The sequence below is a fragment of the Monodelphis domestica genome, chromosome 5 (genome assembly GCF_027887165.1).
Source record: "Monodelphis domestica isolate mMonDom1 chromosome 5, mMonDom1.pri, whole genome shotgun sequence".
Classification (NCBI taxonomy): Eukaryota; Metazoa; Chordata; class Mammalia; order Didelphimorphia; family Didelphidae; genus Monodelphis; species Monodelphis domestica.
The window spans coordinates 147729505-147745697 of NC_077231.1; the positions used below are offsets into that span (position 1 = coordinate 147729505).

Consider the following 16193-nt stretch of genomic DNA (forward strand, 5'->3'; position numbering starts at 1 on the left):
CTTCCTACAGGCTTGTTTTCCTTTCTACAGCTTTTTGAAAAGGTGTCGGGTTGGGTGGAAATTTGCACCATTGGAGGCAGTACTTCATTGACAAATGGGCCAAGATAGTAAGAGGGCTTCTTAGCCCAAATGGTTTCCTTGGAGTAAACTACTGTGTGGTGGAGTTTAAAGAGAGAAGTTGGATATCTAAGGTGAGACCTAATGAGAAAAAGGACTATTCGAGGTATTTTGTTCTTTTGGATGCTTTCCTTGACAGTATATTTTGGAAAATGTAAAATGTGCCAGCTGTGACAAGGACACGACTCTACAGGTAAGCTGAAATTTCAGAAAGACTTTTGAATAGTTTCCAGTCCTGTGGTTACCAGGGTCCCAGTGGTTTTCCTTTTCTTGAAAATTCTTTAAAGAAGAGGCAGCCAGGTGGCTCAGTGGATGAATAGCCAGGCCTGGAGTCAGGAGGACCTGGGTCTAACACTTCCTAGCTGAGTGTCCCTGGGCAAGTCACTTGGAACCTCTATTGCCTAAGCCTTACGGCTATTCTGCCTTAGAACCCATACTTAGTATTGATTCTAAGGCAGAAGGTAAGGGTTTAAAGAAAAAAAAAACACTGTGAAGAAAATTAATTGTGTCAAAAGGAGTGATCTTTGTGGTTTCTTTGCTATATCAGCTCTGCACATATTATCAGAGGAAAATGGGGTTTAGCAAATCCTGGATAAAATTAGGAATTTGAGCTTAAATGTATTGGTGGGGGAGGAGGGGAAGAGTTTAAATAAACACAGTCATGTGCAATAACTAAACTAAAATCTTGTTTTATGGAATGAATCCCAACCAAGATCATTTTATTTTAAAAAATTCTTTTCTAGAAAAAATGGAAATGGAAATTTTACTGTATTCAAATTAAAGGAAAATGTTTCCCCTCTTCCTTTTTTTTTTACTAATGAATTAAGATATGCTCAGATTGAAAACACAAAAGGCTCATAAAAACAATTTGTCAGTTAGTTTTCATTCCCCAAACATGGCATTTCTGTTAAAAAGAACAGTATCATGTGAGAGTGGAACATGCCACAGTTAGAGCCATAATAAAAACATAGTGTAAGAAGGTGAGAGCCTCACCTTAAGTAAGCTCTTGTCTCACTTTTCCTGAAGTTGTCACATAAGAAAAGCTAACTTATTTCACAATTTTCTTCCTACAGCTTATGAACTTGGAAAAAATCACTTATGGTAAAGAACTCTAATGGCACAGAAACTAATGGCACTGTGAAGGATTTTCATGTTGGATGTTGCTTTTTTAAAACCCTTACCTTCCTTCTTAGAATCTTATCGATTCTAAAGCAGAAGAATAGTAATCAAGAGGCAATTAGACTTAAGTGACTTTGTCTGGGGTCACACTACTAGGAAGTGTTGGAGACCAAATTTGAACCCAGGACTTCCCATCTCCAGGCCTGGCTCTCCATCCACTGAGCCACCTAGCTGCCCCCATGTTTAATGTTTACGAAAATCAAGACTAACGCTGTCTTCTGACTATCATCTTTTGGAAGCTATTTCAATGGAATGCTCTGGTAGCTACTTAAAACATACAGGACATTCTTTTTAAAATTGTTTATCTTCCTAAGCTCCTGGATTCAATCCTTCCCAAAGTCTCTATAGAGATGAGAAGGGAAAAGGATGGCAAAAATCAAACAGGCAACAGATGAAGACAGTTATAAAACTTGACAGCTAGAAAGGGATCTTAGAAACCATTTTATGTGTGCCCCTTAGCTCTACAAATGAAGAAACAGAGGCAAAAGTGACTTGTCCCCAAACCGGTACTCTAATCAGGGATGCTACTTCACAGCCAATGTCTTTTTCCTGTAAGCATAGTCACTCAGTTCCAGTTTCCTGGCTGCATTTTATGTGATACCCTTACAGTTACAAAGTGATTTCACATTTTTGATATAATTTTTAATATAATATTTTATTTTCTCCCAATTACCCGTAATAACAATTTCTAACATTTGTTTTCCAAAATACTGAGTTCCAAATTCTCCTCCTCTGTCCTTTGCTTCCCTTCCCTCTCCCTAAGACAGTAAGCAACTTGGTCTAGGTTATACATGTGTGATCATTCCATGTGATTCTTTAAAAAAATGCCATGAATAGATGGTACATGTTAACGTCCCCATTTCTCAGATAATAAAACAGGAGCTCAGAGAAATTGGGTCCTTTGACAAATTATCCAGTTCCTAAGGGGCAGTCAGACCTTGAATTTCTCATTTCAATTCCAATACTCTTTCCACTGAACCATAGAGTTTCTATAATTTATGGCTAGAAATGGAAAAGGGGAAACTTTTCCAGAAACTGTTAAAATTTCCATTCCTTCTTTAGTTAGGCTGTCTCTGCCTTCAGAGCAAACATTATCACTTTGTTTATATTGGGTGCCAAGCCTGAGGGCATAAGACTGTGTGGCAAATGTCAGACCATGAACAGGGGAGATTTAGAGTTGAAATCCCCAAACTCCAGCCTGTTCCAACATTTCTGCAGTTCTCTCGTGGAGAATAAACACTGGTCCAGATTAAATTACACTCTCTTTTCTAAGTGCTGGCCTAGACACCTGGGGCCTGCTTAGCTCCAAATCACCTGGATTAAGACAAATTATCTTTTCTATCAGTCAATCCAACGAAAGACTAATTTATGGGGGCCATGATCAATATCTTCAAGAGTCTGTGTGGCTGTCACATGAAAGAGGGATTAGATTTGTCCTGCTTGGCTTCAGAAGGCAGAAGTAGAGCAAAGGGGCAAGTCTGCAAAGGATCAGATATGGGCTTGATTTAAAGGGGGGAAATTCCTAGTGATTAGAGTTCTCTGGATGTAGAATGGGCTTCATGAGGAGTCCATGGTTTCCTCCAGCTAGAAGTCTTTCAACAAAGGTAACATGACCATGATTTTTGTATAGTGGGGGTTATTTGTTCAGGTGTGGTTAGATTCCATCAGGGGTTTTTAACTGGGAGCTCACAGACCCTCCAAATCTATGTGGGTAGATTTCAAGGGACCCTAGAACTTGGCTGGGGAAAAATGTGCCCTTATTTTGACTAATCTCTCACCAAATTCAGCATTTTGGCTTTTAAACCCTTACCTTCCATCTTGGAGTCAATACTATATATTGGCTCCAAGGCAGAAGAGTGGTAAGGGCTAGGCATTGGGGTCAAGTGACTTTCCCAGTGACTTTCACATAGCTGGGAAGTGTCTGAGGCCAGATTTGAACCTAGGACCTCCCATCTCTAGGCCTGGCTCTCACTCCACTGAGCTACCCAGCTGCCCCTGAGTTATCCAGCTGCCCCTCTAACTTTAACTACTCTTGGATAAACTCGAGGTAGGTTGTCATGCTGCTTAGGAGTTTTCCCTCTAGAGTGAAGTATATGTAGTGCAAGCGACTCCCTGAAGGGGAAATCCATCTTTTGCCCACAGTTCTTCTGGGTTGAGAATACAAATCATAGAATGTCTAAAGAACCTAAATTGCAGGTAACTTGGTTGATAACATGGAGGATACCATAGTATGTGGAATTAGAGTGCAAGAAATACTATTCAAAGAGTTGTTGTTGGACTTCATTGCAGCATGCTGAAATGAAAAGAGCATTTGGATTTTAGAGTTGGAGGGCTAAGTTAGAACCTCTGAGCAAGTCTTTTAATCTTCATGGGCTCAATTTCCTTATCGCTAATAGTGGGAAAGGGCTTCCTTGCTTTGACCTAGGTTAGCTAGCCCTTAAATCACTGAAAACAAAAAACTTTTATCTACTGTCTTAGAATTTATATTAGGTTCCAAAGCAGAAGAGTAGTAAGGAAAAGGCAATTGGGGTTAAGTGACTTGCTCAGGATCACACAGCTAGGAAGTATCTGAGGCCAGATTGGAATCCATATCCTCGTGACTCTAAGCCTGGCTCTCTACCCACTGAGCAACCTAGCTGCTGCTTTTCTTTTTTTTAAGTTTTATATATTTTTTTCTTTCATCCCTCAGGCCATCTAAAATTCCTACATAGACAATATTAATATAAAAATATTGATTAAGCACTGCTTGTATCAGATACTGTGTTAAGCCATTGGAGATACAATATGAAAAAAGAAAGCCATCAAGGAGCTTATAGCATAATGGATGAAGGCAGAGAATAAAAGGCTGGAAAAAGAGAGAGTAGGGGAAAGGGTATGAGGGAGAAGTCAAGGAAGTGCAGAATAGTGCAGCTAGGTAAAAAATAAGATGTTTGAGCTGAACTCCCTGCTTAAATGGAGATTCAGGACTTCATGGTTCCACCCTCCAATCAGAGGGGCAGAAGGTAGTGATTAGATGGGGCCCAAGGCTGATGGGACCTTGCAGGATTCAATTTTTCCCAATAATGAGCTTCCTTAGGGCATGGTGGAGAATTCAGAGAAGTCCAAGAGTTGTGCAGCCAGGTGAGAAATGTCTGAATATGGTAGGCACTATATAAATGCTAGCTATCATCATTCCCTATTAAATATCCTATGATGACATTTGATATCTTCAAGCTCTACTCTGCACTCATTAAAAAAATCACTTTGTCTCCTACTTGAACAAGAAGTGTGAATGCTTTTAATGCATTTATTATGCACTTAGGATGTGCCAGGCCCTGTTCTAAAATAAAAACAAGCAAGTTTAGTATCTCCTCCTCCCCCGAGGAGCTTACATTCTGATACTCAGACAGTACCTATATAGGGGCTCAAATCAGGGTGTGAGGAAAAGGGAGTGTGATAAAACAGACAGTGAATAAAGAAGGGGTTGGAGGCCAGGGCATGGTTTAGGTCTGGCTAAGAAGGAAGTAGCCTGATTCTTGGGAGAATTATTAGGAAAGGTCACCTATCAGAGCCCAGGTCTCTAGTGGAATCTGTTAGTACCTGAGCTTTCTCAGTTCCCTCTTTCCACATTTCAAATTGCTATTTCTCCACTGATCTTCCTTCCTATTTTAGAGGAAGAAATGGCCATGCTCCTTGCTGGGAGAGTGCCTTGCTATTGTGTGTGCCTTTTTGTTTTATCAATTATATTCTCTCTCAAAAGTACCTACAACCTCTCCTTCCATTTTGTCTATAGATTATATTAAGATGTTCCCTTCCTAAAGACTTTCCTGAACCTGCTATCCCCTCACATCCTTTATCCTTTTCTTCCTTCTCTCACACACCTCCAGAAATAGTGATCCAAGACCCCTTTGCAAATTGACTTCTTCCATCTGGACACTGTAGTGAATTCGCTTTTTTCCAGGATCTCCAATGACCTCTTAGTTGAAAGATTCAAAAGCCTCTTCTCAGTTCTCTTGTCTTTGACCTTTCTGTTGTATTTGGCATTCTTTACCCCACTTCTTGAGCTGTTCTTCATTCTTCCTCTTCTCATATCATTTGTTCCTTCTGCTGCTTCTTCCTCTTGCTCAAAAAAAGAAGACATTCCCAAAGTCTTGTCATCATCTGTCCCTAGTCTCTGGTTTCAACTGTTATTTCTATGTAGTAGACTCACAAATGTCTCTCTCTCTTTTTTAAACCTTTACCTTCTGCCTTGACATTTTTTCTAAGACAGAAGAGTGGCATGGGCTAGGCAATTGGAGTTAAATGACTTGCCCAGGGTCATACAGATAGCAAATGTCTGAGGTCAGATTTGAATCCATGTCCTACCAACCCCAGGCCTGATCTTCTTTCCACTGTGCTACTTGGCTGCCTCTATATATCTCTTTCAAGCCTTGACTTCTTTCCTGAGTTTGCCAGAATGACATTTATAATTGCTTTCTAGACAGGGCTACTTGAATATTCTGTTCACACCTCAGCCTATCCAAAAGTCCCCTTACATTTCATTCTAAACCTGTTTCTCTTTCTGGTTTCCACATCTCTGTTATTCAGTCTTTCCAGTCACCTAATACTTAAAATCCCAAAGTCTTCTTTAAATCCTCCTTTCCCTTAATCTTCAATTCAATCAGTCGCAGAGTCTTGTATTTACACTCTCTCCACCCATTTTTTTCTGCCATCACTTGAGTTGAAGCTGGTTTATCTGTTGCTTGAATTCTTGTAGCTGCCTCCTATTGCTGTATGATTAATTTATATCATGTAGAAGTTCCATTTTAACCCTTTATAATTTTTCCTAACTGGAGATTCAAACAACTGTGGCTCAATTCAAAACTTTTTATCTAAATTACATTCCTTAATGGGGAAATAAAACTAAGTAAACCTTTGGAGATCATGGTACTGTCCCTGAGGGCAATAAAAAATGAGCTAATTGTCACAATAGAGTTAAAATAATGTATAAATTAAAATGCATAAAATAAATAATATATAAAAGGATAACTAAGTAACATTAAATAGAATGCTGGGTCTGGAGTCAGGAAGACCTGGGTTCCACTCCAGCCCTTTGACACACTTAGTAGTTTTGTGGCCTTGGACAAGTCATTTATTCTCCTCCAACTTCAGTTTCATTATCCATAAAGTGGAGATAAGAACACCAACCTGCCAGGGTTGTCTTAATGCTCAGATGAGATCATATCTATAAATCCCTTTGCAAACCTTAAAGCGCTATGTAAATGTTAGTTATAATTCTATCATGTTAAATATAGTAATTTTAATATTATGATGAAAGAAATAAAGGAAAGATAGGGTTTAAGTGAGCAGAGAAGAGTATGGAAGATATTTCAGAGGCAAAAAGCATAAGAAGCAGAAGCTTGGAAGTTGTGTTTTAGGGGGCCAGCTAACATATCCAGTTGGCACAGGCAGAAAGCTTATGTAGAAAATAGCCCAAGAGGAGGCTGGACCTTAAAAGCCAGGGTCAGAAGGTTTACTTTGGGCAGTGAGGAGGCAATGGAGGTTTTGATCAGGGCAATTACATGATCTAAGTAGTATTTTAGGAAGCTGCACCTGTAGCTGTGCACACCGTAGATAGAGAGAAAAACTGTAGACATGGAAGCTAGTTGGGAGGACCAAGGTGATAAGGCCTCAATAGAACAGTCTGTAAGCATTTATAGAGCTCCTACTATATATATCAGATTCTGGTAAACACTGGAGTTACAAAGACTGAAGTCAAACAGCCCCTACCTCCAAGGAACTCACATTCTAATCCATGGGACCATGTATAGATTTCAGGGGGCCCATGAACTTAGATGGGCCAGAAAAATTACATCTTTATTTTTACTAACCTCTAACTGAAATTCAACATTTTCTTCAGTCATTTAAAAGCATTAGATTGAGGGGAAAATTCATAGGTTTCATCAGACTGACAAATTGGGTCTATGACACATACAAAAAGGTTAAGAACTCTATCCTGGTGGAGGTCAGTTGGTTGGTTGTTGCCCTTCAAATTTGAAAAGGACCAAAATGACATCACTAGAGGTGTCTTTGGATTGGAGAATAAATTGAATTTAAGTGAGACAGAGACCTTTTAAAATTTTATTTATTTAATTAATTTAGAATATTTTTCCATGGTTTCAAGATTCATGGATTTTCCCTCCCCTCCTATAGCCAATGAACAATTCCAGTGGGTTTTACTTGTGTCATTCATTGATCAAGACCTATTTCCATATTATTACTATCTGCAGTAGAATGATCATTTAGAGTCAACATCCTCAATGATATTGCCATCGAACCATGTGATCAATAATAAGACAGAGACTTTCTTAAGAGTTTCTAAAACCATTCAGTTTAAGATAGTCCTGAACAAGTGATGGTGCCCTAGGAACATGGCCTCTTTTCTGTATATTCAAGTGGGAAGGGAAGTTTGTAACTGTAATTCTGTTTGCCTTCTTACGAGCTGATACTTCAAAAAGTATCTCTATACCAGGAGAAAAGGAAAGAACCTCTGTGTTCTCTTTGTGGTAGCAAAGAATTGGAAATGGGGGGGCTGCTCATAACCAAAACCCCAAAATAAAATCATAAATACAATGATGTGAAAGACAACTCCCAACAGTTCTTTCTCTGGAGGTAGATAGCATTCCCTGTTATAAGTCAATAAAATAAAATGTCAAAAAAAAAAGTATCTCTATGATCCTTACCTAATAGTGAGAACTCATGTTCATCTATGACTTTAAGGTCTACAAATCAATCAATTATCAATAAACATTTATTAAACACCTACCTTATATTGGACCCTGTGTTGTTGAGGATATAAAAAGGGGATACAAAGTGTTTCTTATTGTTCAGTTGTTTCGTAATTCTTTGTGACCCCCATTTGGGATTTGCTTGGTAAAGATCCTAGAGTAGTTTGCCTTTTCTTTCTCCAGTTCATTTTATAGATGAGGAAACCAAGGCAAACAGTGTTGAGTGGCTCCCCCAGGATCATACAGCTAATAAAGGTCTGAAGCTAGGTTTGAACTTGGGTGTTCCTGACTCCAGGCCCTAGTGCTCTATCCACTGACCCAACAAAGTGCTTTTACATAAAGTAATTCTTTTAATCTTCACAACAACCCAGGGAGTTAGGAACTTGGGTGGTTAGGTTACTTGCCTTGAATCACACAATTAGAAGGTGTCTTCAGCAGAATTCAAACCTAGGTCTACTTAACTCTCTAATCACAACTCCAAGCTGCCTCTCTGTCAAGAGTCTCTGTAAATGCTAAATTCTCTTTGATGTGTTGTTCTTTAGGTAAATTGTAGGTTCACCTGATCTCAGGAGCCTCAGAGAAAGCACTCTAGGTTACTTGGCACAGCATCATACCAACAAATATGTGATTGACAAGACTTTTCCTCATGGAGCAAATACAGAGTAAATTTCTATAGGAGAACAGCCATTTTTTTTCATCCAGTGTTTTGTTACCTCCTCTGATCTCCGGAGAGGCTTTGCTAAGGGCACTGGATTTCCTGTTGTTCAGGAGGTAGGCTGGGCTGCCTGCCAAAACAGTCAGAAGTATACACAGGAGTAAGGGAGTTGACATGGACAACTCAGTTATCTTGAATTCCTTGAAGATCTCTCCTTATAATTTTGGTACCATCCTAATAAAGATAATGCTCAAATCTCTAAAGAATTCTGAAATTCTGTATTTGACTACTAAGCCTCAGCTGGTAACCAAGAGGTCTTGCCAGCTGACAACATACCAGCTTTTTTTTTTTAACTTTTCAACATTATTTTATTTGGTAATTTTCAAACATTATTCATTGGAAACAAAGATCATTTTCTTTTCCTCCCTTCCCCTCCCATAGCCGATGCAAGATTCCACTGGGTATCACATGTGTAACACCAGCCTTAAAAACAAACATTTTATTTTTCTTTTTTACATTTTTCTTTATTACACTTAAAAACAATTTTTAAACTTTTTTTTTAAGTTTTGAGTTTAAAATTCTTTCTTCTTCTGACTCTCCCTCTCTATCCTCCCCCCTCCCTGAGATGGCAAGCAATCTGATATAGATTTTACATGTGTAATCATGTAAAACATTTTCCCACATTAGTCATTTTGTGGACGAGATCTCAAATAAATAAATTTTAAAAAGGAAGAAAGAAAGTGAAATACAGTATGTTTCAATCTGCATTCAGATTCCATCAGTCCTTTATCGGGGGCAGATGACATTTTTCATCCTAACTCTTTGGGATTTTCTTGGAGAATAACTAGGTCATTCATGATTGTTCATCAAGAAATATTGTTGTCACTGTGTACAATGTACTTGTTCTGCTCACTTCTCTTTGCATCAGTTCATGTATGTCTTTCCAAACTTTTCTGAATCATCCTGATTGTTATTTCTCATAGCACAATAGCATTCCTTCACTATTATATCCCACAACTTGCTCAGCCAATTACTCTTGATAGCCATCCCTTCATTTTCTAATTCTTTGCTATCACAAAAAGAGCTGCAATAAATATTTGTGTATAATAAGTAGGTCCTTCTCCACTCCCCACTTTTTTTTTATCTCTTTGGGACGTACATAGCCCTAGTAATAGTATTGATGGATCAAAGGGTATATGCATGATTTTAGAGTCCTTTGAACATAGTTCCAAATTACATTAGTATTCTGCATGAGTCTGGGTATATGATTGGAGAGGGGAAAGGATTTTGTGATGCTTCAGTGGCTGAAGCAAATGGAAAAACTATTGTTGAATAATAGGACATAGAAAACCTGCCCTCCCCTTCAGTAAAAAAACAAACAAACAAACAAAAAAACTAGCTTTGCAAAGGAGTTGGCTAAGAGTTCTTCCTGATAAGAATAGAGAAAACAGCATAAATCATCTTTACAAATCTGAGGGGCTGGTGGATTTTTTTATATTTAATTAAGTTATAATCATAAAGCTGGTTTATAACTTGTAGAGTTAGCACTTTGAATATTTCTCTCTCCTGTTTTAAATGGATCAGTTCAGTAGCATTGGCTCATGGACTCCTTTTCTGCCAGCTTAACTTCAAGGACAACTAGTGCTACTCTGCCTGGGGGATCCAAGGTGGAACCCAACCTCACAGGGAGGTGGGGGGGGTGACCTGCCTCTGTGTGTGTGTGTGTGTGTGTGTGTGTGTGTGATGTAACAGAAAGTAAACACAATTCATCATTCAGGCATTAACTCCTATTCTGTGCAAAGCATTGTGCTGGCACGATTGTGTTATCACTAGGAGAGGCTTTTTTTTTTTACATTTAGATAAGATATAGCTCCCATTCTCTTGGAGTTGAGTCTACTAAAGGAGTAAGACAAACAAGAACACTATAATACACAGTGGTAGGTGCATTAAAGAGATAGAAAACATGGTGGAAAGTCATTACCAACATAGAGGAAGAGAAGATGGAGGAATAGTACAGGATTCAAAGACAAGAGGACCTCAAATAACAGAAGTTCACTAGCTTGGGAATCAGGAGATTCAGTTTCTACTCCTGGCTCTGATACCAATTTACTACATATATGTGTTGTTCAATTGTTTTTAGTCACATATGATACTTCGTGGCCCCTTTTAGAGTTTTCTTGGCAAAGATAGTAGGGTGGTTTGCCACTTCTTTCCCTAGTTATTTTTATAGATGAGAAAACTGAGGCAAACAGGGTTAAGGAACTTGCACAGGGTCATACAGTTAGTAAGAGTCTGAAGCCAAATTTGAACTAAGGTCTTTCTGACTCCAAGTTTGGCACTCTTATCTCCTGTACCACCTAGATGTGAGCTTGGGCTAGACTTAACCTTTCTGGCCCTGTTGGATTCAGCTAGGTATGCTCAAGTTACTTTCCACGTGCAAAATTTTCTGGACTGGGCTATCATGGTTTGGTAGGAAAGCAATGGAGACTTAAGGTGAAATTAGAAACACTTAAGAGAATGAGTTGTGGGGGGGGGGGGGAAACCATCATTTTAAAGAATGAAATTAATGTGATTTTCACTTTTATTTTTAGTTAGTATAGATACTTTGAATGATGCTATAGTACCATGGAACAGAATGGTGGGACAACTAAACATGGTGTCAGGATTGTATCTAACCAATTCTGATTAATATAGTAACTTTCACATAATAATTAAATTAAGCAATTAATTTAAACTTTCTAATTAAGATCTAATTATTTAGATCAGGGGTTCTTAACTTTGGTGTTCATGAACTTGTTATTTTGATATTTTGATAACTATATTTCAGCTTATTTGGCTTACTTTGAAATTTGCTGAGGGTTTTTTCTTATTTTATGCATTTAAAATCATTATTTTGAAAAGGGATCCATAGCCTTCACCATACTGCCAAAAGGGTCAGTGACAAAAAAAAAATGAATTCCTGATTTAGAGCCTCTTAATTGAGGGAATAATGAAAGAGGAAAAAAATGCAGAACTGTGAGAGCAAAAGAGACTGTCCCAATTTGGTCCCACTGAATTTCCAGCACTAAAAAAGTCCTCATTATACCTACTTAATTGGCCCCCATGTGTACTTTGGGTTACTAAGTCATCATGCACATTGTTGACAGAATTAGGACTCAAGTTTCTCATTTACTTGTTTTGATCTAATGGTCAACTTATTCAAGTATGCTTCCTAAATCAGTTGATTTCATGCTGGTATGTTCATTTGTGGGTTGAAAGTCAATTTAAGATCTAGGTCATGCTTACATTGCATTTAATTTTTTATTTTTTTCCAGAAATGACCCTCCAATCCAGGATTCAGTGCTGGCCTCATTCCTCATTGTTTGACGGAGCAGGCTGCTGAGCTGCCTGTGGGGATGCCCAGAAATCATCTGACATCGGACTGTTTAGAGATGGATGCTGACATGTCTCCCAGCTACAGGCACAGTGACTTAAGCAGGGACGGGAGTTTGGACAGCAGAAGGAGCAGTTCTCGGTCCAGAAGTTTTACCTTGGTGAGTGATGGCAAGAATTAGTACTTGCATTGTAGATCCTTTCTCTCTAAGATTTGTTTTAAAAAATCAAATAGCTTTTTTGGGGGGTTTCTGAGAATCTATGTGATTGAATTTTCTTGTTGAACCTTTCTATCTTATGGGACCTATCCTTGAGGCAAAGGTGGGGTAGAAGAGGGGATGGGGATGGCTTCCCTCCTATATTTCTGGGCCATTTGATAGGACGAGCATGTGACATGCAGTTAAGTACAAAGCCTTAAATAAAGTAGAATAACTAATTCAAAGCTACTATCCATCTCCTCACAGCTACTAGCACCAAGAGAAGACATGACATCATCTTCAAAAAACATAACTTCTATTTTAAGAATTGGGATTTAGGATGCAGGATATCTCCAGTATGGACACCTGAGGACAAACACATGAATCCCCTATTCCTCAGTCTGCTACTGGCCCATCTTCTTCTAAGTTTTTTCTCATTGTCTTCCAAGATATGATTTGGAGTATACTAGTTAATTCCAAAATTATAAAATCATTCTCTCTAACTGGCTCAGCCTCCACTCTAGAGGAAACTAGGTAAAACTCCTTTCCCAAGGATTAGTTTACCCTCTCCCAATCTCAAACCACAAATTATAGGCTTAGTCAACTCAGCAATGGTCATGTAATTTATTAGAAGTATTGAGTAATATGGTACATTCTATGCTGGGGCTCACAGTCCGAGATACTTCTGTGATCTGAAGAACAGAGGTAAAAAGGGTTACATCTTGGCCTTCACTGTCACCTATTGTCATATTTGCTGGTTTAACATGGTCTCAGCTTGTCTATTCCTGCCATCCCACTTGTCTTCTCTCTTCTAGCTCTCTGGTCCAAATGTCAATCTGCTTATGTTCTAGTTTCCCCACTCCCTTCCTTCCCTATCTAGCACACTAAAACTAAGGTGAGAAAAGCCCTTTTTCAAGGTCACTAGAACCCCAAACAAATCTTGGTTTCCTCAAAATGTATATAACAGAAGTCAGAAGATTCTCTCTCCCCTGACAAAGTCCTCCAAAGCCTTTGTGATCCCTGGAATGTCATCCATATTCTCTCTGATCTGGGATCTCAGCAACCCAGGGTTATACCAACAATACTAAGAGATAATCAGTCCTTTATACAAACAAAGCCTATCCTCTTAAACAAAACAAACAAGGACTGGTATTAACCAACTTTTGAAACTTTGCAGAAATAAATTTTCTAGAAATGTGACTTACCTTCCTCCAAATTTCCATAATTCTTTGTGTGTCTCTAATTGTATTTGCATAGCCAAGATAGAATGTTAATGTCTTCTCTACCCTACAAATCAAAAGACTCTGTGAGAGCAGCAAACATGTACCTGTACAGAAACTAGCACAAAGTAGAACAACAACTAGTTGTTGACCTGAATTTCTCCAGGGATATGGCTCCTCTTGGAAGGATATGTTTCTACAACCAGAGATGCAAGGAATCATATAAGAGAAAATAAGGGGAGCAGCTGGGTAGCTCAGTGGATTAAGAGCCAGTCCTAGAGATGGGAGGTCCTAGGTTCAAATCTGGCCTCAGCCACTTCCTAGCTGTGTGACTCTGGGCAAGTCACTTGACCCCCATTGCCTAGCCCTTACCACTCTTCTGCCTTGGAGCTAATACACAGTATTGACTCCAAGACGGAAGGTAAGAGTTAAAAAAAAAAAAGATAAAATAAGCCTTATAGCGTCACTAGACCTCTGAAAACATCCTATCATCATCTTATTTTTACTCTAGTGGAAGATCCCACTTCCCACTTTCCAAGTATTTCGAAGACCTGGATTTAACCTGTTGTGCTCCATAGCAAACATGTGTATGTAGGAAGTCTAGAGTACATATAGAGGCAGCTAGGTGGCACAGTGGACAGAGTTCCAGGAACCAGAGTTAGGAAGATCTGAGTTCAAATTTGGCCTCAGACAGAGTCGTTGTGTGAAACTGGGCAAGTCACTTAAACCCTGTTTGCTTCAGGTTCCTTATATGTAAAATGAGCTGGAGAAGGAAATAGCAACTCACTCTAGTGTCTCTGCCAAGAAAATCCCAAATAGATCATGAAGAGTTGGAAAAGATTAAAACAACTGAACAGAAAAGAGTATAGAGACAAAATTTCAGTGTGTCCATAGTCTACATAGAAACTGAAGATTTTGAAATAATGTCCATGTTTCCTTTTTAGTGCTATTTCACACACACACACACACACACACACACACACACACACACACACACACACACACACACGCGCGCACACACACACATCCCCAATCCCAAGAAGAATATTTGTTGATTGACTAGGAGAGAGAGGCTTAAGATGAATTGATAAAAATCAGTCTCTGGAGAAATGAAATCCCTGGAATGCCTTAGAATGAATAATTGAAAAGGTTATAGGGCCACATTGTTAAAGCCATGGCATGGGTACTGGGGCAGCACAGAGGGGGCTACTCTGTTCCTTTCTTCATTGTGTCTGAGGACATTTTTGTATGCCTCACACCTCTGTTCAGCTGCCCAAGGTGAGCACTTCTTCCCTCCACTGTCTAGGGTAAAGGTTGGGGGATGGGGGGCTCACAGACAGCTTCAAGTTGCAGTTTGGGCATGTGATCTCGAAAACATTGGCCAGTGCTATTCTAGGGTATCACAAAGAATCATGGAAATAAAATCTAGAGGAAATCAACTTAAGTTCCACCCTCTTCTACTTCTCATCTCAATTTGAAAAACAAAGAATGAAAGTATGAAAAACTTAAAACTTTGTCCTCATCTTTTATTAGCAAGATCCTCACGTTAGTGTGAAGGCATAGATGTTTTGTTTTGTTTTGTTTTCATTTTGGTAAAGATGACTGAACATGCCTTAAATCTTTCATTTATCATAGGGATTTAAATTGATATGAAAGGCAGCAGAGTTAGCTTCAGAGCCATTCAAATTGCATTCAGTCCTACTTCTGATATATATACACTGGCTGTGTCACCCAGGGCAAGTCCCCTAGCCTTTCAATGTTATTGGCCAGGAGGTTCAAACTCAGAAAGAAAAAGGAAGCAATTAAATTATCCCTAAGGATCCCAAAGACCAAGTATCAACTTAGAAAACCACAAATAGGAACTATTTCTGTTTTATTATATTTTTTATTAATTTTGTTACATATTCCCCAATTACATTTTAATATGGTTCAGGCTCTATTTGTAACCCCTCTAATTCTAGGCAGCTCCCTAAGATATAAATTTAAGAGAGCTGTTGATATGCATTGGTAGAAGGAATATCCTTACCCAGAAGTGGCCTATAGCAATGAAATCACTGACCTAGTCCTTATCCTTATTCCTAAATATCGGTAGCAGACCAACATAGACTATTTAATTTTTTAAAAATTTTTATTAAGTGGAGGTAGTTAGGTGGCTCAGTGGATAGAGAGCCAGATCTGGAGATAAGAATCCTGAGTTTAAATCTGGCCTTAGACACTTCCCAGCTGTGTGACCCTGGGCAAGTCACTTACCCCCAATTGCCTAGCCTTACCACTCTTTTGCCTTGGAAATGATATTTCGTATTGATTCTAAGGCAGAAGGTAAGGTTTTTAATTTATTATTATTAAGTGCTTGATATGGGCTAAACTCTAGAAGAGATACAGAGTTTAGATGAAAGGATTATTGTCTCCTAAAATCTACTGACATATTCTGCCATCCTGTGAGAAAAAAGTAATAAAGACACCCCTCTGAATTCTGTCTGTGGGCAGAGGCATGAGAAACTGCCTACAATATGCCCAATTCCATACTAGGGGATAATGTAAATGTTATACGTGTTCCTCCTAGGAGATGGGATTTGAGAAGCCTTGAAGGAATCCCACAAGAAGGGTGAGAAGGAAGAACATTTAGGATTGGGTGATCATCACTGAAAAGGCACAGATTTGGAAGATAGGGTCACTTATTCCAGCAAGGAGGCTAGTTTGTGGAGGA

General features: G+C 38.8%; 1 protein-coding gene across 1 annotated transcript in view; it reads left to right on the forward strand.

The window, feature by feature from the left end:
• The first annotated feature begins 12092 nt into the window (after positions 1–12092).
• Positions 12093–16193, forward strand: part of PROSER2 (proline and serine rich 2) — a 38246-nt gene continuing 34145 nt past the window's right edge. Inside the window, exon 1 of the mRNA XM_001367689.5 lies at positions 12093–12230. Within this exon, the coding sequence (XP_001367726.3) occupies positions 12093–12230 (138 nt within the window). The remainder of the gene's footprint in view (positions 12231–16193) is intronic.